General features: G+C 45.2%; 1 protein-coding gene across 1 annotated transcript in view; it reads left to right on the top strand.

The window, feature by feature from the left end:
* Nucleotides 1-27,002, top strand: part of LOC144755337 (large ribosomal subunit protein P2-like) — a 97,452-nt gene that overhangs the window by 59,620 nt on the left and 10,830 nt on the right. The window contains exon 3 of the mRNA XM_078644143.1: nt 6,633-6,681. Coding sequence (XP_078500269.1) covers nt 6,633-6,681 — 49 coding nt within the window. The remainder of the gene's footprint in view (nt 1-6,632; nt 6,682-27,002) is intronic.

Raw genomic sequence — 27,002 nt, 5'->3', positions numbered from 1 at the left:
TATATGCAAGAAGCTTTGCATTGACTGAACCAGAGTGTTTGTTAAATGGAATGTGACTAAACATTACAGGTCCGAGCCCAGTCGCAGTACAAACAGGAACTGGATTGCTGAATGAACGTTGGCCTGTTATCGTGTGATGAATATTTGTTTTTATTAAATGAGAATGTAAAAACTCCTAGTCTTGTATTTAATCCCAAAAGTCCACAAGAATGCACTCAACCCACCAGGTCATCTAATAATTTCAGCTAAAGAAAGCCTGATGAAGAGTACATTTAAATACATTAATATTCTTTTTCTCCAATATGTAGACTATTTACCATCCTATGTAAAAGCAGTGGGGACTTATTGAGGCTCATCTGATATTCCTGTGTAAAAAGATTGTGTTAATTGCTATGGGTGTCACAGAAGGTGTCTGGAAGGCAATGTCTTCATGTTTGATGGAGAGCTGTACCAATAGATGTGCGGGACTGCAATTGGCACCTGTTGGGCCTTCAGTTACGCATGTGAGCTGGTGGGAGGAACAGGTGCTCCACAGGGACCAAGAAGAAACATGGACAGAACACATCATAATCTGGACTATATTTATTGATTATCTTTTTGTGGGTTGGAAGGGGTCTGTAGACTCAGCAGAGCAGTTTGTTAGAAATTTGAATATCAGTGACCGGAGTTTGAGTTTCATGTATGACATAAGCACATCTATGGTGACATTCCTGGATATACATGTGTATATTCATGAAGGAAAATTGGAGACAATGTTTTTTTTCTTCTTTTATTTGCTCCAACAAGCAATAAATTTAATACAGCAAAGTGACTTAATGTAAACGTGCACAAAAAATATCTGATAGACAATGAGGAGCGGCCACATCCAGGAAGAGAAATCGATGAGATTAAGTGACTCCCATAAACAGAAAATCCCACTTTTCGAGTAACCCACAAGGGATAAACTGCTAATAAATAAGAAGTGGCGAGTGTGTACAAGTGGGGCCATGATAGTAGAAGAAGTCATGTAGTAAATGAATCAGTGAGAATCCAGTGATAACAGTAGGATTATTAAGGCACTTGCCAAAGAGTACAGATTGCGTTTTTAGGAATAGTAGATACAATGCAAAGTAGATAAAGTACAATATGGGATATGAATGTTCATCTCCACAGCACAATATGGGATATGAATGTTCATCACCACAGCAATCATGAGTCGGTAAGAAATGCAGTGGGAGTAAGAATCATGAAATTTCAGTTATGTAAAGTGGGTATGATTTCGAGATTAAGGGGAAAAATGTTGAGTGCCCACTATGGCAATGAAATATTATGAAGAAAAGTATCCCCATTTTCCAAGCGATTTTGTCACTTGCCCTCACACAACATTATCATGGTATTTGTTTTTGTAAAGCATGTAGAGTTGCGTAAAAAACTATTAATTGAATCTGGAAAATCAATGAATAACTGAAATCAAAATCATGTATGTTTAGAAACATCAATTGCCTTTTCATTAATTATGGAAGAAAATGTAACCGGTATTTAAAGCGCCCGATGGAACATAACTAATGAAAGTCTTGCTTCTCTGTCAATGGAGAGTAAAAACGTCAAAATAACGACATAACACATGCATGTCATGTGACCAAAGCCGCTTGCACGGCCATAACGTGTTTTTGCGCAAGGTGAATAAAGTAAAAAATTAGTTGACTGCAGTGATGTCTGCTTCGATTTGGGGATAACTAGAGTGTGGTCGTAGGAGTGGTATATAATCTCCTACTGGCGCTCTCCAGTAGGTAGTTCTAGTTAGGACACAGTTTCCGAAGGAAGAGCGTTATTTTCATTTGCCAACAAGTTTGACGTTGTTTGATGGATCCTCAAACTTTTCTAAACATTTGCCACTCATGTCAGTTGCTGTTGAAAATTTCAGGGAGATCCATCAAACTGGTGCCGAGAATAAGGGGAGTCCCAAAGTGCGTTTTCTCCATGTTAATTTCCATTGGAAATCTCGGGCACGGCTACAACTCAAACTGCTGAATGGAATTAACACCAGATTTAGGAGAAAGGTAGCTGTTGGTCCAGAAAGTTATGTTATGTTAATAGCCATTTATAAAGCGCACGGACACCCATGGGTTTCATGGCGCTGAAGAAGACTGTTGCGGCCGGGGTGCTAGAAGAATGCTTGCTCAAACAGCCATGTTTTCAAAGCTTTCCTGAAACTCAGAAGGTTGTCACAGTCTGAGTGTCAGGGGGAGAGAGTTCAAAAATTTGGGGGCCAAGTGAGAAAAGCAGCATCCTCCCTGTCGTTTGCGTCTAAAAGATGAGGTGGTTAACAGGGAGAGGGGAGCTGAGCGGAGATTACGCGAAGGAGTATACCTTGAGATCATGTTGCTAATGAATCTAGGACTATTGCCATTCAAGGCCTTAAAGGCCAAGCATCCGGTCTTAAATGCTACCCGTTGGGCAACCGGAAGCCAGTGGAATTTTGCCAGTCCAGATCTGGCTGACAGCCATTTCGGCTGCTTATGAATCAGTCTAGCTGCCTGATTCTGGACCATTTGAAGTCTTTTTTGTAGATCAACAGGCAAACCTAGATAGTTTGAGTAGTCAAGCCGAGAGAGTATAAGGGCTATGACCACCTGTATTAGTGCTGAGTGAGTCAGTAGGTGTGCAATTTTCTTAATTTTTCGTAGTTGGTGGAAACTGGCGGAGACCACTGCTCCCACTTGTCCTCGGAGCGAGAGGTCAGCGTTAATGATGACCCCCAGGCTTTTCACCGAGGCAGAAGGGGTGGGGGGGGACCCCAGTTCCACGGGCCAGAAATGCGAGCCCCGACTGTCCACACTCTTCCCAGGCAATACCAGCTCCGTCTTACCCGGGTTGAGCTTCAGGTGGTTCGTGTCAATCCAACGCTGGATGTGAAGCATTGTTGCCTGAAACTCAGCCACGGCCTCCGGGGAGCCAAGTGGGAAAATGATCTGTAGGTCATCAGCATAATTAAAGATGGTAATGTTTCTATTTCTTAGTGAGTGGATCAATCGCTTTAAATATAAGTTGAAAAGCAACGGGGATAAAGAAGGGACCCCACAGGTAGAAATGAGCTTGGGGGCAGTAAAGGTTCCCAAGCCTCACAGCTTGAGTGCGATCCGCAAGGAAAGATTCTATCCAGCCGAGTGCGGGACCACGTAGACCCGCCTGCTCGACACGGTTCAACAGAAACTTATGGTCGACCATTTCGAACGCAGCCGACAAATCCAGGTGTACCAAAGCTTGATGGTCTCCCTTATTTGCCTTTGCTCTAAGGGTGTCCAAGACAGCAAGAAACACGGCCTCCGTTGAGTGCGCCGGACGGAAGCCAGCTTGATTAGGCTCTGGGTAATCTGAGCGTTCGATGAAACTAGACACCCACTTAGTCACATGGGCCTCTAGTATTTTCGCCAGGAAAGGTAAGAGGGAAATGGGACGATAGTTAACAGGATTTTTGGGTTCGGCCCCTGGTTTTTTTTTATGAGGGGAACTACCGTTGCATGCTTGAAGGCAGTGGAAACCTTCCCATGGGCAAGTGACTCATTAAGAAATGGGAGCACACTCTGAGGCAAGATGGAGAAGACATCTTTCAGAATGTGCGGAGGACAGCATTCATTGGGTGACCCTGATGTAACACGGGTCATTAGTTCTGATAGAGTGTTAGAACAAATCGGTTGAAGAGTGTCAAGTGTGTATTGGTTGTTAGAGATATCATCCAATGGTTCCCAATTACTGGTATTGGGAAGGCTGGCTTTAATGGTAGAGATTTTATCCAGAAAGTAATAGTTCAAGGAGTTACAGAATTCCTGGGTGGGGGTCTGAATAGGCTACGTTCTAACATCATTTACATAAATCATTCACTATTTTGAAAATTTCCTTGGATTTATTTTGGGCACTGAGTAATTTTGTAGAAAAGTACGCCGCTTTGGTAGTCGGGATGGCTTTTTTGTACATTTCGCGAGCATTGGAGAATTGTTCCCTATCTTCAGCGGATTATCTTGATCTCCATTTTCTCTGATACTGACGCAACTCAAGTTTTTGATTTTTAAGGTCGGTGGTAAACCATTTATGGGTGTCTGAGTGGCGGGTACGAGAGAATTTCACAATTGGGGCATGAGTGTTACTAGCCGAAGAAAGCCACTCAGTGACTTTTCCCTCCATGATGTTGATATTCTGACTGAAAGTGGCTATAGAATTTTCCAGGGTATTGACGAAGTCCAATTTATTTAGGGATTTCCATTTCCTAGTTGTGCCATCCGCCGAAGAGGAGGGTTTTTTATAGCCACTGGAAATAATAGTGAATTGTATCAGATGGTGATCTGATCAAATGCATGGGGTAATCAATGGTATTGAGAGCGAGATATTGTGAGCCCAGATGTGATCCAAAATATGTCCCTTGACATGAGTAGGGTTATGTAGGTGCTGAACTAGATTTAAGTTGAATAAAAGTTCAGATAGTTCAGCAGCCTGGGGTCCCCCTGAGGCATCATTGAACCAGTATTTCAAGTCCCCGATAAGAAGCACCTTCTAAGGAAGCCATTTGTTCTCCTAAAGAGGTGGGGAAGGTAGGCATTACTTGAGGGGGGCGATAGATGAGGACTAACACCAGGGAACCTGTGTCTGTATCAAGTTTTATAACCATATTCTCGAACTCAGAAAGAGTAAGAGAGGTCATAATAGAAAATAAAAAATGTTTGTTAATTATGGCAGCGACCCCACCTCCCATCTTCCCAGACGTCTGGTTTGCCGACAAGATGTAATAGTCGGAAGGGAGGGCTGCTAGGATGTCGGGTAGAGAATCCTCAGATAGCCAGGTTTCCGTAATTAAAAGACCTGGCTTGTCAGAAGTAAGCAGCAAGAAAATGTCAAGTTGGTGTTTGACCAAAGAACGCGTGTTAAGATAAAGGACTCAGAGGGCGATTTGCTTAATTACTGTGGGTTTGTCCTTTTGTTGTTTGTTAAATTGTGTAAATTAGTTCAGTAGTCGGAGTTATTTAAAGAAAGTTCCAGTTGTGTGTATCTATAGGGACGCAAAGGCTCTGCGACCCCTCCCGATCTCATGCTGGGGTCAGATTGGCTGCCAACACTTCAATTAAGCAAGTGTTAGCAGCCATCTAGTGGCTCATTTGAACAGTCACACGAAAAAAACATTTAAAAAAGAAAAGGGTGCATGGTAGAAGCACTCTGACCCCAAACGCCTCCTTTTTGGGGGGTGTGGGGTGGCTGCGGCTGCTGGGTCCAAAAAGGCATTGAAAAACATTTGACAGGATCTGTGGATCCTGCCAAAAAATAAAAGAAAAAAAAAACCTACGTTTGAGCTCCCGCACTTACTTTGTTTCTAATTTGCCCCCTGGTGGGCCAGGTTCTTGAGGGATTGTAGTAAAGGAGGGGGTGCATGGCACCCTCTCCCTTCTGGAACCCATTGATTCCTCGGAGACCACCATCTTACCATGGCTTCTTTTTTAAATAAATTTGGGGTCCGTCACCTCCCTGGAACTTTTTTCTTTTTTGGATGGGTGGCCCTCTTGGACAACCCCCAACCCCAGGGACCACTACCTACCCAGGGCTTAATCCTAAAATAATGCAGGGGTCGCAAGGATCCCAGCCCCGAGGACTGCCACTCGGCTTAAACTTAAAACAATGTGGGCTGGCGCTCGGCCCTCCACTGGAGCCATAGATAGCCCTGTGGACCTCCACCCCACAGCTCCGGCTCCTGCAATGTCCCAGGATGAGTACTGCTCCCGCCAAGCTATAGCAAACGCTACTCCATTTATAGCAAGTGAGAGCAGATAAATGCTCTTGCTTGCTAGAAGAGTAGCTGAATTGCTTTTGAACAGAGGGAGCTGCACTCTTTTTATTATTTATTTATTTATTTATTTATTTATTTAGATTGGCAAAGAGGGGGCCACAATTATGTTTATAAGTGGCGTATAATAAAATTGCTTATTTGCCTTTCCCTCTGCATTTAATGATGGCACAGCAGAAGCATCATGCATACACCACATAGTTATCAAAATCAAGTTCGCCCACCAGCCAAGTTGCATGCTGATGTGTGCTTCATGAAAAATGGTGTAGTCTATGGAATCTAATAGATGTTCATTCACAGATTCCTTACACAGATTCTTCCGCGGTTCCAGGCTTGATTAGGAAGCTTCTAAAGCAATTCCTTTTCACCAGTATTAGCTTGGATTCGCATAATGTAGTTAATGGAAGTGATAAAGGAGCTCCATTAAGGCACTAACTAACTCTGTTACGTTTTTGTTTTTATGTACTCAAGTGGCAGGCATGCCTCGTCAGGGGAGTTTATGGGGTTCAGGTGCTTTTTCATCTTTTGCAGGCAGGTCTCTGATAGATTCTCATTTGTGCTTTTATATTGCGTCTAACCATCTGAATGTGCCAAGCATTTGCAGGTCTTGTTCCCTCGTGATCCAGCAGCCATTCGTGAGAGGCAAACCACTAACTTGGTAACATGTGACCAACCATACAAATTGTCCACTTTTCTTACTCTCCTGAATAACTTTTCTCTTTATTACATATCCATAAATCTTACTCCTCTGCGAGCTAATCACTGAATAATAATAAATACAATATTTAAAATGCACATCTTTTTTCCCTTTTTCTCCACCTACTAGGTCATCACTGAACTGAACGGTAAAGATCTTGATGAAGTTGTCAATGCAGGTAAGAGTGTAATTTTCTGAGCTATACAGACTTACTGTTCAAATTATTTATGTTGTGCTTTTGGCCGAAGTATATTGTTTCTTCATATATACTCTTGCAAATTCAAAAGGACACATGCAAATGCAGTTGCTGGTCTTACTAAGCTGTTGTTTTTAAAGGTCAACAAGGGAGCCCGAACGAGTCAACACAGGACCTCGGGAAACATGATTATTTGAAACAGTGGTCCCATGTAAAAGAATATTAGCCACAATGAATATAGACACAATGGAACTATATTAGTTTGACAGGAAAGGAAACCACCCGACTGATCCGGGTCCCTTTCTTTATCTACAACGCGATCATATTCGAAGTGACGCGTCCCCTCCTGGCACCCTTATCTGGGCAGCCCGATTCAACCTCCAGCTCCCCTGCTCGTACTCGCGAGATCGCCAGGGTTCCGCCCCTAGGCAATAGAGGCTTACAATTATTAGGCTATATTCAATGTCCTGATGATGATCCCCATGATTACGTAGTGGGATCGAAATGCCGTCTACCTTTTTGTGCACCCTATACAGAACGTACACTATGTCATGTATATGTAAAGGTCCTTCTTTGAATGTTCTGTTTCATCATATACCACAGAAATTCGCAGCTTTTGCCTAATAGCCCTGTTCTGTTCCTTGTTTCCTCACTGTACACATCTGTATGTGCTTGGGTGCAGGCTTGTGCCCCACTACGTTGAACTGATAAAGGAATCCTTGTTTTTTCATTTTTGTTCTTTCATTCCTGATTAAGTAAAGATTAAGACCTCTGTCCGGCTGGACATGTCAAACTAATATAGTTCCATTGTGTCTATATTCATTGTGGCTAATCTTCTTTTACATGGGACCACTGTTGTTTCAAATGGTCTTACTAAGCTATCATGTGTTGGAAACGCTATTTCATACCTTTAGACATGACTAAAGGTTTGCTTTGTAACCATATGAAATGCAAAACAACCGTTAGTATACTAAGGCATGATATTTGCTTTCGAAAAGATTTCACCTACAGATTCACATGCGCTATTAATCCCTAACACAAACAGCTTGGTTTAATCTAGATGCTAAACCTTTCCTGTCTGAATAAGAGAGAACCATTCCTTATAAAGCTCTGACAAACCATCAAGATCTTTTATCAGCAAAATATTTGACAATGTTCAATAAAATAGTATATCACACCACAAAAAACCTACAAAACAGACACATTGGAAACTAATTGAACACCACTTCCAGAACAATTTTACATTACCACTGCAGTGCCATCATTCACAGTGTACATGACTACTCGTTATCTAACGGCATCTTACAATATCCAGGAGTGCACCAACATTAAGCGGCTGCCATCTAACAAGCCATTTCATTTTCTTTACCACTGATCAGCAGACTGCTCTTCATTTGGCCCCAACATCTGCAGGCCAATTTCAGCCTCCTGACTTCCTCTTTACCCTAGCTCTGTAATCCCTTCAGCAGTCATAATACTCTAAAACTATGTTTCTACAGGCTTACAGAAGCTATCCACAATAGCGTGGCTTTCTCCCAGAATATGACACCGAAATAGTCCTTCTCATAATTTGTGGTAATGCTCTCAAAGGGGAAAACACAATTGTCCAGTTCTTCTAACCTATCTAGCGTGCGTGCTTTGTCTCTGCTGAAATGACACGAAAGTGCTCTTGGCATTACTGGTCACATACTTGGAGAGTACAGAGAAGCAGAACTAGTAGCTGGTCCACAAGACATGCAGAGTAATTGCTTGCTTATATGGAAGGTGTGTGGTGGTGTATTCAAGTTATTACACTTTACTGCCATTCCGTCAAAACAGATAAACTTGACAATATTTTAACAGACTTATCTAAAACGTCTTTGCTCATCCTTGGACCTGTTGTTCTTGAGAACAATACTTACTTCGCACCTGTAATTTCATTGAGACCTAGGAAGAACCGATAAAAAAAACGAAATATAGGTGTAATGAGATGATCCACCAAAACAGCTCCCAAGCCGTGGCTTGTTGAGAAGTGTTAAACTATTAAAAAAAAGAAAAAGGAACTTCAGCTAAGAAGGCATGACACCTTAACATATATTTTACATAGAGGTACAAAAATCGAACTGATTCAAACAAAGTTTTACAAACGTCTGTGGGCAAACCGAGTGGAGGTCCCCAAATGAACATCCATGCCAGTATCCATTCGAATGAATAGATAGCACACTTTCAGAAAACATTTTGCACCAACATGCCATCAAAAGGTAAGTACACCAGAAATGCACAGCCAAATGAAAATGGTCCAGCCAGATGGTTCACTATAGAGAAGGTAATGGGAGCAATCTCATTTTTAATAGACACTAAAGGTCCAGGGCCCAGAAAAATTATAACCCCCCCTCCCCCCTCTTGTAGCATCGGTGGTGGAAATGGTGTGAAACCCAGAGGCGAACCCAGAAACCTGCACATTTCATAACAGACCGATTTCTGAATTCTTCAGTCATTTGTGGTTGACCTCTCATATTTTTCCTAAATAAACTATAATCGTAGATCACAAATTGAAATTGGTAAGTATTTTCATTTGTAATTTGTTTGCCCGAAGGCCGAATTACAGAAGTAACGTCCGACTCTTCGGTCGCAAGGGAGGCATATAGTGGTTGTTGGTTGTCCAAAAGCACTCATTACTTTGAGCCGACAACCGAGCTGCAGCTTTTGATGTAATGAATGAAAAATGGGTCTAAAGGACTGCTACGCATTTTTTAATCGTTTCAATGAATTTGTTTTTGGAAAAGTGGTTATTTGTACGACTCCGAATTAGCGGGTTAACCGTAATAGGGCAGTTTACAGAATGGTCTTTCTTCATCTCTGACTTGTGTTTGGAAGCCAAAAATAGATTGAAATTAAGTAGATAATTACAAATGTTCTACTATTCTGTTTCTCCACGCTTCTCCAGATATGAATGTAATCCCACTTGCATGAGTTGGCCGATCACCTGTGACGGGAAAGGCCCAAAAATGCAATATTGAGAAATAAAGCATTTTCTTAGGAAGTTCCGTCTTTCTGGAATTGTGGGTACCTGTGGTATATGGGGCCAGGTTTGTCCATCACTGAGGGAAACCTACAAATGCCATAGGTTTCTGAAAACCAGACCCACAAGGAATATATGGGTGGTGCAACATTTGTGGATTGACTGTTTTCTAAACCAGAATGTCGTGCAAACATCTAACTTAGGCCAACATTTCTATTAGGGAAAGTTCAGCTACCTGCACGGATTGTCAAACGTCCTAGTATCTTGCCACTTTTTTCAGTAAAGATGATATCTACACTTATGTGGGTTGGCCTATCACCGGCAAGAGGAGCAAATAACCTGGGCCATCTGAAAACAGCGTGGCCTTCATATGGGTAATGTTTTGGTCTGTTCTTTTGACGTGGTTTAGGTCCACCTGCACAGTGGGTATCAGTGGCTGGAAATGCCTGAGATTTGACAAATTTCTACAATCCATGCCACCGTGACATGCCGATAACTCTCTCGTGCTTGAAAAGGCATATACATGGGGGTCTTTCTTTTTGCTGTTGGTCCCCGCACTGAGGGTGCTTCCACCCCTTAAAAGTAAAAGGCCAGGAAATCCACAGACCTTCCAGAGGTAGTTCAAACTGTGGCTGTTTACTGGGCTCAGTTGCATTACCGCAAGAATCGGCAAATTTGATCAAAGCTTCTTCCTTATATTAGTTGTTTGTCATTTGCGTCTTTATATGCATGCCGTACTTTGGGGACCGACCTTAAACATTGTTAGGAGCCTGCCTCACTCCTAAGTGGGATGATTCCTACATGTGCAGGTGAATACCGGTAATAAAGTATTCCACGTACTGTTTCCTTCGACGTAGACCACTCTATCAAAGAAAACAAAATCACAGGAACCACCACAACGTGGTGCCAACCTTCTCCTCTTGAAAAATAAAATGTTTGTTTAATTGCTTGTAAAGCGCTCGAATGCCGAAGCGTCTTGGCGCTGAGGTGTGAGGGTAAAAAGGGAAGTCTATGTGGCTGTAAAAGGTCAGGTTTTCAGATTCTTTCTGAAAAGCTGGAGGTTTGGCTGGCATCTCAGGGACCAAGGCAGTTTGTTCCAAAGCTTAGCCGCACAGTATGTTGTGGCTCTGCCCCCCCCCCCCCCCCCATCTAGCTCGTTTAAACTTCAGTTTCTATGAGACCTTGAGTGGCCGATCTAAGGGCACGTAAGGGAACATATGGTATAAAAAGTTTTTGAAGATCCGCTGCACTCCCACCATTTATTGCTTTGTATACCAAAGTTAAGGATTTAAATTCAATGCGCTGTTTAATGGGCAGCCAGTGAAGTGATCTAATTCCAGCCGATGTTGGGTGTCCTCTGTGCAACCCCAGAGAAATCTGGCTGCTGCATTTTGCAGCAGAAAATTATGCTGACAATATTGCTGAAGAAATCTGCAGGCGGCACAGGTAACATAAACTGAGACGTCCCCCAGACTTGTGAAGGAGGAGATGGTATATGAGGCCCCAGAGCCGATTAAAGTATTGTCAGTCTTCAGTGGAGAAAAGTATTCTGGCACAGCCCCAAGAGGTTAAACAAGCAGGAGAGGGTTAGATGCACGCAAACGTAGTCTTTCGAGTCTCTTTTGTGTGCAACGTGGAAGTGAACAGGACAAATCTAATTAAGCGGGCGCTTTGGTGACTCACATTCAGGATATGGAATAAGTAGTCTGGAAAAAAACACATCATCACCTACCACGCAAGTAAACTGTAGTTGGCCGGTGCTCCTTGATACAAAATGAAAATGATGTATCCAAGCACCAGCCAATTAGGAGCCAGGAAAAAAAGAGCAGCCGACGAGTGAGCCAGTGACAAACAGCTGGCGGGACTACACTCTGTAGAGTGATTAACACAGGTCTTCCAGAAAGCGCATGCGCTGCCTAGGCTCAACCTAAAAAACAACTCAATTTGTCAAAAGACTTAGCCTGATATATGATCTGTCTTTTAAGCACAGCAAATGTGACCAGATAAATTCAGAATTTAAAGGCATCTTTATTTATTGTTTGGACTTTCATGACCCGCCAAATATTTACTCCCGACCGACCCACAGTTTGAGAAAACTGTACTAGGGACTTATGGGTCAGTTAAATATGCCAATTAGCGGTGTGGTTAATTTCAGCATGTTTTATGAGTCAGATCACATGCACTGGGGCCAGATTAGCAGAGTCCCAGTGCACAGAGTATTGAAGAAAAAAAACAGTCCACAAAAAAATGGGGATGACCAGGTAAGTTGAGGCATTTTCTAACAGTATGATTCTTATTGGAAAAAATTAACTTAACTTTGCATTACTGTAACCTGAAGAAGTACCTAAAACACACAAGGACCATTAAACATTAAAAAAAAATAAAGAGTAAAAACTTTTTTTTTTTAACGAAGCAAATAATTTGCCTATTTCCTCAAGCTCTGAGTGCACCTCCTTATAGGTGGATCTGTAGATGTGATCAGGTAACATGCTGTCACTCACACTTCAAGAGCCAGTTCCTAGAGTGCTCTGGCACATTTACCCATGCTGTCGGTAGTAGGCAGAACAAAATGTGGATTACAGTTGAACAGACAAGTGGATAAAACTGCTGATCTGAAGTCTGTCCATATATTAACATAGGCATGTATTTATAATTTGTTTTTTTTATGAGGGTGGTGAGTAGCTAGAGTTGGCTCTAGGCCAGACTTAATTTATTAAACCCAACCTACTTCCTCTCATTCATTTTCACCCACCTTCACCTTCCTGTATCATGCACAAACTAGAATACAGTCCCACCCATGTCCCAAAATAGACCCACAACCAAGTTTATAATTAAGTATTGATGTGTTAGCAGGGAGATACAGGACCGAATAGCTGGGTTCATGCTCCACATCAATGGGCAGAGGGAGAGGGTGTAGTTAGAATCCTAGATGGTCACTAGTTGATGCATTGGGCCTGTACTGCAGGGCAGCATTTATGTTTCACTGGTTCAACTATGGTACTAGAGGTACCCACTGGACTTGCGTGTTCCACCATTTAAAACCTGCATTTGAGCTTGGTGGCCAACTGCTGTTTTAAACCATGCAACTTTTTAACTGTTAGGTTTGGGAGAGGTGAAATGGGATAAGAGGAAACACCTCTTGGCTTGGTTCGGTCAGATAAAGGGCTCCTGTACAATATCTGTTGAATCTGGAAGGGGCAAGCACACTGCATTTATCCTTGATTGCCTCGGCAACACATATACTTTGGTGATGCAGTCCATCATGTGGGTGATTCAGACTTACACTGCTGCAAAGTCCTCATGGTTCCTGGGAACTTGCTGGCTATAGAGTGTTGGAGGACTGCTCCTTTTGACTCCAGGCAGTTTAGCTTTCTGTTTTGCAGTTGCAGATGTAACCTTTTCACCAGAACCTGGGGCTTGCCCATCCTCTTGTGGAGGACATCAGCAACAGCTAAACCATTTCTATACTCCTAATCAGTCACTTTCACAAAGTCCAGTTGAGTGCAGAAGGGTTCCAAGGTAACAGCATTTATCCCAAGTGATGAAGAACTGCAGGCTGGTTAAGACCAGTTGAAACGTTTTGTAGTTTGATCCTGGGCAACTTTAGCAATGTTTCTCTGGTTATTAGGCTACACCCAGAACATATGAAAGCTGTGAGGATGGGGTTCCGATAATATTTTCAAGCTGCCCTGGAATAAATGAAATTCAAGGTGTCCAGTCCACGAATGATGAACTCCGCTTGCAGGGAAACTATGGTTTTGTGCTGACTTCAAGATTGTGTCCTCCATGCACACCAGTCAGCATGTTTCCTGGTCCCTGCCATTCGCAGCACATGCTGCTCCGCACACTGCGTCCTACACATGATTTTAACTTTTAAGACGGCACAGACATACAAAAATACTCTTGTCTTTCTGTAATACCAATATATACAACACTAAGCTATAAAAGGTAACACTGTGAAATGCATCATTATTTTGTCAATAACATTCAAATAATTGTCGTTTGTTGCTTTAGCTATACCAGTGGAAACTTCATAATAAAATAATATCCATGCATCATTCTTTTTTTATATACTGAATTTGTACTGCCTCCTACAACTGTTTGCAATGCAGAAAATTGAACGATCAAAGCAAACCTGTGTTGCCAATCCTATTCCTGAACATAATATTCAAAACCCATCATTGCTTTCTTACTGCATGGCATTGCTCTTACTAATGAGGGAGCCTAAAACACCAACAAGACAGTTTAGGTAGTATTAGGCAAATGTCCAGATCCCAACTACAAAAAGTTATGTAGATCTTCTTCGATATTCAAACCATTTGGGAATTTAGAATCATGATTCAAAATGTATGTACTCTCAAGTCTTCTTTAAGCTTTCTCCCCGTCACCCCCTCTGTTGTATGGTATTGTGTTTGATGAGATACATCATCTGTGTGGCATCACCTTGATGAATTTTGGCACAGTGGCTGGCCACCGGATAGGTTAGATCCTTGTTCCTAATAGCTTGCATGTGTTGCAGTATACGTGTGTGTGAACCTGCAACACAGTGCTGCTCGCATATCTTGAGTTACAACTGCACGTAAAAACATATACAGCAAATTCGCTTTTGCAATTGTAGTTGCCCTTGATAGAAATAGGTGTGTGATAAAAAGGAGAAAGCTATTCCTTTGTGTTGATACCAATTGTACAGTCTCTACATTTTGAACAGTTATGGAAACCGTTGGTTTGTGTAAGCCAATTAGCTGCTGTTGTTATTTCTGGACTGGTCCCCACCAGACTGTCTCATTGAACTAGCCCTGCAATAGGTTACTTGGGGCTCTCTGGGACCTATGTCCCTATAGTAGAATCCGAGCAAATTATGTGTCAGTTTTTCCTGACTACCTTAGCTAGTTTTGATTTGATTACGCTATGAGGTTTTAACATGACTGTGCCCTCCGTCTCAGTTTTTTTGCATTGGCTGAATACAAATCTCCCTCTTTAGATGACAAACCTTTTCTACTGCAGTTATAATCATTTGCGTGCCGTATCCTTTTTGTGTAAATCAGTGGATCTTGTCATTCTGCTCTATATATGTTGAGGTAAACTGCAATTTCGTTTGGCGCAAATTAATGCATCATGAGATGTCTCCGGATTATACCTGGATGCATGCAAAAGTGAATTTCCATCTGTACCTTTTCTGTGTAGTTGGGTTTTTAATCTGCCTTCTGCAACAAATACCTCCAGATCTAACGAGTGTATCTTAATTTTGCTGACTTCCCCAGTGAAATCTTGATTCAGATTGTTCACGTTAATGTATTATTAAGTCCTTAGCACTCTTTCGACCCTCTCCTATGATGATGAAGAGGTTGTCAATATACCATAACCAGAGCACAATGTTGTCATCCCATTTGGAGTGATCCACACTGAGAACCCACATGCATAGCTGGTCGGGAGGCAGGTACCCATCGTAGGCCCTGTATTTAATGGTACATACAATTATCAAAAAAACTACCGTAGATTAGGGGTCTGTGGGGAAATTCTAAGACCACTGAATGTGCGTTCCCCAATTAACGTATCACACAATGCACAACTGTGGACAAGGTCATGTGTATATGATCAATGAGTAAGTCAGCCTCTCTCAACACCCATGTGATATCATGTACCTAACTAGGGGAGACATCCCTTAAGGATAAGAACCCTCACTCACCCGAGGGTGACATGCTTCATCATATGGGTCCCCCTTACCAGTGTAGAAATCCTGGTCCACACTGGGAGCTACTACTCCGGGATCTTAAAGGAGGAGCTCAGAGATGTTTTAATGGGCAAAGGGATGATAATCCCATATGTGAGCAAGATAGGTGTAGTGAGGATAGCAGCGCTGTGTCTATCAAAAACAAGTGAATTTAAAACTATCTAAGGGGATACACTAGATTATTTTATTGATGTGTTCCGCTTGACAGGATTAAAAAGTAACAGCACAGTGGTATAGAGGTAGAACCACTGTCACTAAATGGTCAACATGTTTCAGCCTCTTGATCACAAAGTATCATCGGCTTTCTTCAGGACCAGTTGGAAAAAATGTGATTTTGCTGCTGCCAATATGTGACAAACAAAGGAAAAGAAATTAAATTGGAATTTTAAATACTCCACCGGTATTCCTGTCTTTTATTCTGATGATCAGGTCATACCCAGGTATCCTCAATAAGTAGGAAATCCTGCCTCACCTCTACCTGACAAGCTGCTCTGGGAGGAGGCCCCGCACTGTCCGTCGGTACCTCGTGGCTCGAGTAGAGCTAGCCCCGGGAGCAGCAAAATCACATTTTTTCCATAGTTTTAAATTCACTTGTTTTTGATAGACACAGCGCTGCTATCCTCACTACACCTATCTTGCTCACATATGGGATTATCATCCCTTTGCCCATTAAAACATCTCTGAGCTCCTCCTTTAAGATCCCGGAGTAGTAGCTCCCAGTGTGGACCAGGATTTCTACACTGGTAAGGGGGACCCATATGATGAAGCATGTCACCCTCGGGTGAGTGAGGGTTCTTATCCTTAAGGGATGTCTCCCCTAGTTAGGTAGATGATATCACATGGGTGTTGAGAGAGGCTGACTTACTCATTGATCATATACACATGACCTTGTCCACAGTTGTGCATTTTGTGTGATACATACAATTATCAACCAAGGATGACTTATTAGACAAACATTGCTCAATCATCTTCATCAACATTTCCGTATGTTGGTGTAGTGCAGGTGGTCTTTTGCTAGGGTAATGTTCAACTGCTCTTAAATCATCAGTGTGGTGAATGCTTATGTATAACGATGAAATATTTAGGGACATCAAAATTAAATTATCCTCCCAGGGCATGTCGTAAATAACGTTCAGGAAGCCACCGGTGTCTTTGATGAAAGATGGCAAATTCTGCACATAGCATATATTTAGATACATTTTTATGTAATCCTCCTATTGCCAAGATGATCGTTTGTCCTGGTGGTTTGATTAGATCCTATGAATTTGGGGGATTACATACAGAACAGGCAAACTGTATTCTTGGGTAAGGAGTCCATCATTGCACCACTCCGTTAACTGTTCTTTCATTTTAACTTGGACCCATTGTTTCTTTGTGGCCCTGATCTAACAGGTGCTATACTGCAGATGGCGTTTGACTTCTTCTTTATAAGCTGTTGCTGTCCTGAGAACATTTCCTCCTTTGTCGGAGTTAGATATTACAATATTGTGTTGCTTGTTGATCAAAGCAATGTATCTCTGTTGTTGCCAATTACAATTTTTGTGTTATTTAGCTTGTTTGCCCATTTGATTTATATCCTTGATTAGGTCGTCACCGGACCCATGATGCCATCATGTGGGGTGATGGGTAAAAACTTTGACTTGAAAGCTGATTTTGTTTCACACCATATCTCTTTTTGCTCTTGTTCATCCAGCTCCTGTTTAGCAATGGGTGCACTCAAGCCTAGATGTTCATTTTGTAAAGCTGTTTGTTCCTTGAGCGATGTCATATCAGCTACTATTAGTCCTATTTGATGAGAGAGTTCTTTCACTGTAGATTTAGGCATAACTTGTTTGGGTTGTCTGGTGGTGTGGAAATTTATTATTTTCAATTTCCTTATAAACTTTAACACATCTATACCTGTTTGCCTATATTTAAATGAACTTTCAAGATGGTAGGAGAGATCCAGGGACAAGATTTGTTGCTCTGCCTTGTTAACCGCATGCGTGCGGCCGTTTTTCCCGCGGTATGCGGCATTTTTCAGATTACCGCGTTACATTACGAGCTCAGCTCGTCATCAGCACACGGTAGGTAACGCTGATGACGAGCTGAGCTCGTCATCAGCATGGAAGGGGTTAAGGGACAGTGGCGTGAGGTTAACTATGGTATGGCTGTTTTAGGTGTGCTCGCCTAACAATTATCCTTTCCTCAATGCGCCCAGAGATCCCCTCGGGGATGATTTGTATGTCCACTGTCTATTTCTGCTGTTTTCTCTGGCAATTCTGTTTGGGTTCTTGTTTTGCGGCTCATTGTCTTTAAGTCGCCGTCTTTTGCCCCTCTGGGTTTTGGATTTTTGGGGTGCAGTTTGGCAGTTATCCCGCTGTAAAAAAAATAATTCTTCAATTAGAGTAGCTCTAGCACCTAAAATGGAGGGGGAGGGGGGCAGCCCCCTCAGGATCCCTAGATGGCCCTGGGGTCCACCCCCCCCCCCCCCCCCCCCCCCAGGACATTGCTGTTTGCTATTGCTAAGCCATAGAAAAGGCGGCTACACTTCTAGTAAGCAAGAGCAGAAAATACGCTTGCCTGCTAGAAGCGGAGCAGAATTGCTTTTACACACAGGGAGCTGTATGTTAGTAGTGGGAGGATGTTGGGGCAGAAACCAACCACAAGTAAAAAACAAATGGGGTGGGCAAGCCTTGCCCAAAGGTGCACCAATATTATAAATTCCTGGTGCCAGTGGTGTTTTCTGCCCCCCGGGGGACCAATGGCCCTCAAAATCGTCCCGATCCTTTTCCATGGGATCGCCCACATGCAGACATTAAAAATTCCTGGTGCTAGTGGGGTTTTCTCCTCAACCCCCTTCTTTTTTTGTTTTTTAGGTCTAGGATAGTTTTATGCTAAGTTTGTCAAAGATTTAGCAACTAACAAATTTGAGTATTAAGTAAGTAATTTCTAAGTCTGGGTGGTGAACTCCGCTCGCGGAGTTTGCAGAGTTTTCCACACTCCGCAGTACTTGAAGCTCGTAAAGGTTTTTTCCTCACTCTCGTTCGTCAACGTCAAGTTCGCGAGCAAGATTTTTCCTCGTTCATGATCGTCTACATCAAGTTGGCGAGCTTGGAAAATCAACCTCCCAGCAAGATTTCTCAACGCGGGCGGTCAGATTTCTCATTACGAATGGTCTCATAAGCTCACTACCGCTCGCGTTGAGAAACTGTCCGTTCGCGTTGAGAAAGCTGCCGCTCGAGTAAAAATCTCTTTGAGTGGCAGAAAGGAAGCAGTGCCCACTTGTCCTGTGCATGGTGCCGTATGCGATTGCACAGTGCGGACAAGCACCTGGCACTGAATCATCATAAACTGCATTTATCTAACGCACTCGGAACTCGCTGAGCTCTGCGTATCTAGGCAGAGTTTTTGTACTTGGAACTTCGTGACGTCCGTCCAGGCTTAGTAATTTCCCCTTCAAAACTCCAGTACAAGGTTCTAGAGTAATGTCATGAAGGACAAATGGGATCAGCAAGTGTAACAAGAGTGCAAATTCATTGGTAACCAGGAATTGATATTGAGATGACGAGGAGGTTTGAGCGTGAATGTGTGGCATGCTCAAATGCGAAAAAGACTGTAGGAAGGTGGCTACCTGACTATGGTTACCCCAGATTTTTTGCCTGTGTTTAGCTGGTTTTTTGACTTAGTTGACCTGGTTCCCTGCTAATCAGGGCCCCAGGCCATCTGCTCTCTCTGTAAAATGGATTCCATGTACCCTAGGTACATACCAATTGGAAATGGACTCCTTGTCAGCCCCTGTAGAATGCACTATAGGTGCACAGGGCACAGGAGCCACTAAGGCCTACCAGGGGCTGCAGCATATCTTTTGCCACCCCTGGCTGGTTCTTAAATTGACACAACTGGCTGATCACTCAGCTGGGGTAAGGTGGTGTACACACCCCTTGCTTAGATATAGTATACCTATGTCTAAACCTATATCTGGACACATGTAAACCTGTGAGCCACTCCTATAGACAGGCCTCACCAATCCTGGAGGCTGGGTGCATGGTTTTTATGTGAGATGGAGCTCTAGCATGAGCTGAGCCTGTCTGCAGCCGTCGGGAACAAATCCCTAAGCTGTTTTCAGGATAATGCCATACCATATACTATTAAGTGCCTTATAATCCTCGCGGTTATTTAGCAACTCTGGTTTGGCTTTATCAAAACATGTCGTGTAAGGTGTCATACGCTTTGGAATACCATCCCCTCGCCAGTTCTGGCGACGGGGATGGCATTCCACCCCTCTAGAGGGGTAAGACATGTTACTTCACTTTAATGCGGTTGATTTCTCCAAAGGCCTTAAGATCCACAAAATGGATGCCTCTGCCACAGACAAATGTCTGGACCCCTGGAGCTGACCGAAACCCAGTCAAGGGGGTCCTGGACAAAGGGTTTCCTGTCACAGGAGGGTGTCACCGCCCTCCAGACAGGAGATAGTGTATTGTAGCAGGGAGGTTTGAAAGAAACCAGACACTGCCTGGGGCGCACAAGGCTGCCCCTTGCATAATCCGGCCAAACCGGTTCTGGGGCACTCCAGCCCTCGTGCCAGGGCGGCCTGGATCAAAGGAAGGGGGTGTATCCACCCACTTCCTGGGTCCCACCCATAGGAGGGGACCTAGCAGGTAATCACGCCCACCAGATTCGAATAAGAGTGGGAGCAGTGCCAATGCACATCAGATTTCCTGGAAGAAACATTTGAAACGATATTCTGGACCCTTCGCCCTCCATCTCAACGTGGAAGCCCGAAGAATCTCCCTTGTGGTCAAGGAGTGACCACCCTGCAGCAGCAGGCACCATCCAGCCCTCGACGTCTACTTGGTTGCAGTTCCCGCCGGAACTCGAGCGACTGAGATCGACGAGATCAAGCCTGCCCAGCTTCTAACCGCCCGATCCACAGTCCCTGCAAAGCTGAGACCCGTGGAGGCGACCGGAAGCGTGGGGCACGCCATCTTGAAGTGACCACGAGACGCTGACCGTGCAGCCCACGAGTGACCCTCGAAGCTGTGCACCGGGGTTTGAGAAGCCCCCACCCTGAGCTACTCCTGAGCCGAAGTTCAGCCCTCTACACTCGACGAGTGCTGCGTGGGGCCCTTTGGCACGATTTGGCTCAACGCGTTGGCCCGGTCACTTGCCAGCTGGCTTGTGGTCCCTGTGCCGACGAACTACAAAAGAAGACTCGTGATTCTGGTTGCTCCAGATCCACACCAGCTCCCCTGAAAGGGAGCCCCGACTCTGACCTTCCTGGTCCGAGTGAGACGCCATCTTCCAATCCCGCGTGGATTGCTCTTACCAAGGCTTGTTTGCTCCAAACCGGAAGCCGACTGCACCGACGGTGAGAGCCTGCGTGGGACAGATCGTGACCTGCTCCTGGACGTCGCAGATGCCCCAGAGCCCACGTGACAGCGAAGAGAAGCGCCTCGACGACCACCTGATTGCGCCCGACATTGCCTGGTTCCGTCCTGGTTCCACCCTGGTCACTGCTGAGTGACCCAGACTCTGTCCCCTCTGCTTTCAGGTACTCTACAACTTGAGTCCACTCTTGGACTCCACCGGACACTTCGTCTTCACCCTGCCTGCAGCCCTTTCAGCTTCAAGCACCAAGAGCCTGCGTGTCAAAACCCGACGCCACTTCGACCCTGTGCACCCACTTCCTGTGGGTGAGGTAACTTTGCTCCGCCGGTGTTCCCACACTGGTGCACACCTCTAGGGTCTGTGTGTTAAGTTTTGTTCCTCTAGGTTCAGCGGAAGTGTCCTTAAACTTTAACTATTTGACTTTTACGCACCATTGGTTAACATTGGTGCATGCGTGCGCTTTCCGCACATCTCCCGAATCCCGAGGGCCATTCCCGACTTCAGCATTGCTTGTCCTGACTGCTCCCAGCGATTCCCTAGGCCCTAGGCCTAACCACTGTTCGAGTGGCCTCTCTTATACCACTTGTTTAGTATATGGTTTGAGTGGCCCCCTGCCCTCATCCATAATTGTGCAACTTGTATGTTTAAACAGTGCTTTTTGATTTAACGCTTGTGCCCCTTTATACATAAAGAATACTGGGGATTGTTTTTAGTAATAAACACATATATTTTTATAATATATACTTGTGTGGTGTCCTTTCATTTGGTATTACAGGATTGTATGTGGTAAAACAGCTCGCTTAACACGACCTCTTAAGTTAAGCCTTTAGGCTGCTTAGTCCATGCTACCCCTAGGATAGCTTGTCTAATAAGGTTGACTTACAACCAGACACCATAAGGGATTGTTTGGTCAGGTAGTAGGTGGTTCCAGAATTGGAAACATCCCCTACCAGGCCAACTTCTCACATTGGTGAGCAGCGGTGCGGATTTGAGCTTGCTGTTGTTTTACCATTGCAATCTTTATATCAAATTGAAAGATCACATCAAGTACCTCTAGGTACATATAAAATCAAAAGCTTAGCATATTAAGTTCTACTGAACTTAGTAGTTGTAGGTTGAAGGGAGTAGCACACCCCTGACTACAACTCACTAGCAAGGTCCAGTAGGAAAACACTTAGTGTAGGTAAGTGCACCACTTACACCTCACTAGTAACCATGTCTGACACAGGAAAAGCCTCAGGGTCTGCTCCTGTGACAGTTGACCCTACCCAGGCAACTTTTGGATATGACAAACTAACCCGCAGAGACTTGATTGCCTTGTGCAAAGCAAGAGGGTTAAAAAGGGGCAGAAGCCCCACCTGCCTAATCCTGGTAGAAATCCTAGAACAGGATGACTTAGAGAAGGCAAAAGCAGCTTCCCTAGACACAGGGAACCCCCCTGCAGTTGATCCCCCTGAAGAGGAGGATGATGATGAAGATGAGGACTCAGATGCTGAGGACTTAGGAGTACAGGATCAGGGTAGCCAGGTTCCAGTTGGTAGGCTTAGCCAGGCCAACTTGGACCTACTGGGGAATGGAGAGGGCCAGCCCCTCCCCAGAACCCAACATGTGATTCTCCCAGGCAACAGAAGAGTGAGATCTCCCTCAGGGGACTCTCATATTTCTAGTGCCTCCAGAGACTCAGAGAGAGGCATGAGTGCTTCTCAGAAAGCTGAGCATAGGGCTAGAATGAGGGCTGTCAAACTCCAGATAGAGAGAGAGGAGGTAGCCCTGAGTCAAGCTAGACTCACCTTAGCTCAAGCTAAACTTGCCTTGGCAAGAGAGCAGAAATTGTGTGGCTTAGATGCCACTGGTGGCAGCAATATTCCAAAAGAGAAACCCAGGTCCTATGATAGTAGAAACCTGACAAAGATTGTGCCCCCCTTCAAAGAAGGGGATGACATCCACAAATGGATGACTGCTCTTGAGAGAGCCTGCATGGTACAGCAGGTTCCTGAGGAACAGTGGGCAGCAATCTTATGGTACTCCTTTTCAGAGAAAGGGAGAGATAAGCTCCTCACTGTTAGACATGAGGATGCAAACAATTACAAAGTCCTGAAGAGTGTTCTGATAGATGGGTTTGGCTTAACCACTGAACAGTACAGGTTCAAGTTCAGAGACACCCAGAAGACACAGACTCAGGACTGGACTGATTTTGTAGATTGTGCTACTAAGGCTCTGGAGGGTTGGCTACATGGCAGCAAAGTACATGACTTTACAGGATTGTATAATTTGATTATGAGGGAGCAGATCCTAAGTAATTGTCAGAACCAGCTCTTACACCAGCACCTGGTAGACTCTGATCTGACCTCTCCCCAAGAATTAGGAAAGAAGGCAGACAAATGGGTCAGAACCAGGATTAGGCCTAAGAATCAGGACAGTAACCAGAAGAAGGAGTCTACCAAGCCTCAAGATAAGGGTGGGGATAAAAGTAAAGAAAAGACTTCCCCAGGGCCCCAAAACTCCAAGGATGGGGGTGGGTCCCAAGACACTTCTTCAACTGAGAAAAAACCCTATTGTTATCCCTGTAAACAGGTGGGGCATTACAAAACAGACAGCTGTTGTCCCAAGAATAACAATAAAGAAAATATACCTCCAAAGCCAGCTTCAACACCTCCTGTTACTGTCAGCAGTAATCCCCCAGGAAGTGGAAGCACACCCAGGAATCTGGGTGGGTTTACTTTTGGAAATCAGGTGGACCCTGGCCTATCCAGGTCCCCATCACCCAATGATCTTGTTTATGAGGCTGGCATGGGGTTTGCCAACTTCTCTGCTTGCCCAAATACTTTGAGCAAGTATAGACAAGAACCCATCATCAATGGTTTAAGAGTTGAAGCTTTTAGAGACACAGGGGCTAGCATCACCATGGTGGCCGATGGCATAGTCCCCTCTAAGCAACTTTTACCTGGTGCCACATACCAGGTAATAAACATTGATGGCATCCAAACAAATCATCCCATGGCAGTAGTAAGTCTCAGCTGGGGAGGTGTCACTGGCCCAAAGAGAGTGGCAGTGTCCCCAAACTTGCCTGTAGACTGTCTACTGGGTAATGATTTAGAAATCTCAGCCTGGGCTGGGGTTGAACAGGAAATCCATTCTAGAATGGTAAATTCCAATGGAAAGGTTAGTGGGGCTGTGATGGCTACAGCCCCAATTCAAGATGTCCTTCCTGAAAAGGTTGGTAGGGCGGAGATACTCCCTGCCCCACCTTTAGCAAAAGCTCTTCCTGAACAGAATAGCAAAGCTGTTATGATAACAGCAGAAACCCAAACTGAGTCTCCTCCTGAAAAGGTTGGTGGGGCTGTGATGGCCACAGCCCAAACTCAAACTGACACGTGTGTTGTGAAACCTGAAATGATGGATAACTCCACACAAACTGAGAGCATGGAGGAGGAAGAGAAATCTCCCCCTCACCAGACTTTAGGACAGGATCAGCCTCCTCAGGGAACTGATCTTACCCCTGATGAAGGAACTGCCCCAGAGGTGGTTGGGCCTAGCCTGACAGAACCTCTGATGTCAGTGGACCCTTCTCAGGTGGGACCCAGTCTGGAGCAGGTAACCTGCCCCTCTCTCCCTTGCCTTAGCCAGCCCAGGGCTGCAGAGGACAAGAAGGACAGTGAGACCCAGAGGGCCCCCTGTCAAATAAAGCACCCCCATCAAAAGATTAGGTGCACCAAAACTAGTAGCCCTAGTAAGGTGAAAACTTTAAAAACTCCTGAGGGAGCCCCCTTAAAAACAGTTAGGGACCTCCCCCAGATGGATTCTGTTGGGCACAGCCAAACCTGGGACCCAAAGGGCCCAAACCTGAACTGTCCCTCCAGCAAGCCAAACAGAGGGACCCAGCCTCCAGCTTTAGGTAGCCAGAGGTTGACCCTGAGAGCACAGTGCAACTCAGTTAAAGAAAGAAAGGCACACATGGTGGAAGATAATTGGAGGAAGCTAAGCCCTAAATTAGTAGAGCCTCACTTCAATACTCCATATCCAAACCAGCCTTTAACTTTGCATAAACACACCCAAGGTAGTGATTCCCTATGGTGGAGACCCTCTAATACCCAAAGGGTGAGGGACTGCTTAGTGGACCATGAGACAGGGGGTACCCATGCTAGTGCAGGTACTTCCTTATATGGCCACTCAGGCAATATAGGCTTACCTGGCCAAGGATAGCCTTATCTCCTTTCGTTTGGGGGGGGGTTATGTAGGAAGGTGGCTACCTGACTATGGTTACCCCAGATTTTTTGCCTGTGTTTAGCTGGTTTTTTGACTTAGTTGACCTGGTTCCCTGCTAATCAGGGCCCCAGGCCATCTGCTCTCTCTGTAAAATGGATTCCATGTACCCTAGGTACATACCAATTGGAAATGGACTCCTTGTCAGCCCCTGTAGAATGCACTATAGGTGCACAGGGCACAGGAGCCACTAAGGCCTACCAGGGGCTGCAGCATATCTTTTGCCACCCCTGGCTGGTTCTTAAATTGACACAACTGGCTGATCACTCAGCTGGGGTAAGGTGGTGTACACACCCCTTGCTTAGATATAGTATACCTATGTCTAAACCTATATCTGGACACATGTAAACCTGTGAGCCACTCCTATAGACAGGCCTCACCAATCCTGGAGGCTGGGTGCATGGTTTTTATGTGAGATGGAGCTCTAGCATGAGCTGAGCCTGTCTGCAGCCGTCGGGAACAAATCCCTAAGCTGTTTTCAGGATAATGCCATACCATATACTATTAAGTGCCTTATAATCCTCGCGGTTATTTAGCAACTCTGGTTTGGCTTTATCAAAACATGTCGTGTAAGGTGTCATACGCTTTGGAATACCATCCCCTCGCCAGTTCTGGCGACGGGGATGGCATTCCACCCCTCTAGAGGGGTAAGACATGTTACTTCACTTTAATGCGGTTGATTTCTCCAAAGGCCTTAAGATCCACAAAATGGATGCCTCTGCCACAGACAAATGTCTGGACCCCTGGAGCTGACCGAAACCCAGTCAAGGGGGTCCTGGACAAAGGGTTTCCTGTCACAGGAGGGTGTCACCGCCCTCCAGACAGGAGATAGTGTATTGTAGCAGGGAGGTTTGAAAGAAACCAGACACTGCCTGGGGCGCACAAGGCTGCCCCTTGCATAATCCGGCCAAACCGGTTCTGGGGCACTCCAGCCCTCGTGCCAGGGCGGCCTGGATCAAAGGAAGGGGGTGTATCCACCCACTTCCTGGGTCCCACCCATAGGAGGGGACCTAGCAGGTAATCACGCCCACCAGATTCGAATAAGAGTGGGAGCAGTGCCAATGCACATCAGATTTCCTGGAAGAAACATTTGAAACGATATTCTGGACCCTTCGCCCTCCATCTCAACGTGGAAGCCCGAAGAATCTCCCTTGTGGTCAAGGAGTGACCACCCTGCAGCAGCAGGCACCATCCAGCCCTCGACGTCTACTTGGTTGCAGTTCCCGCCGGAACTCGAGCGACTGAGATCGACGAGATCAAGCCTGCCCAGCTTCTAACCGCCCGATCCACAGTCCCTGCAAAGCTGAGACCCGTGGAGGCGACCGGAAGCGTGGGGCACGCCATCTTGAAGTGACCACGAGACGCTGACCGTGCAGCCCACGAGTGACCCTCGAAGCTGTGCACCGGGGTTTGAGAAGCCCCCACCCTGAGCTACTCCTGAGCCGAAGTTCAGCCCTCTACACTCGACGAGTGCTGCGTGGGGCCCTTTGGCACGATTTGGCTCAACGCGTTGGCCCGGTCACTTGCCAGCTGGCTTGTGGTCCCTGTGCCGACGAACTACAAAAGAAGACTCGTGATTCTGGTTGCTCCAGATCCACACCAGCTCCCCTGAAAGGGAGCCCCGACTCTGACCTTCCTGGTCCGAGTGAGACGCCATCTTCCAATCCCGCGTGGATTGCTCTTACCAAGGCTTGTTTGCTCCAAACCGGAAGCCGACTGCACCGACGGTGAGAGCCTGCGTGGGACAGATCGTGACCTGCTCCTGGACGTCGCAGATGCCCCAGAGCCCACGTGACAGCGAAGAGAAGCGCCTCGACGACCACCTGATTGCGCCCGACATTGCCTGGTTCCGTCCTGGTTCCACCCTGGTCACTGCTGAGTGACCCAGACTCTGTCCCCTCTGCTTTCAGGTACTCTACAACTTGAGTCCACTCT

The sequence above is a fragment of the Lissotriton helveticus genome, chromosome 5_1 (assembly GCF_964261635.1).
Source record: "Lissotriton helveticus chromosome 5_1, aLisHel1.1, whole genome shotgun sequence".
Classification (NCBI taxonomy): domain Eukaryota; kingdom Metazoa; phylum Chordata; class Amphibia; order Caudata; family Salamandridae; genus Lissotriton; species Lissotriton helveticus.
This window is presented reverse-complemented; position numbering and strand designations above follow the sequence as displayed.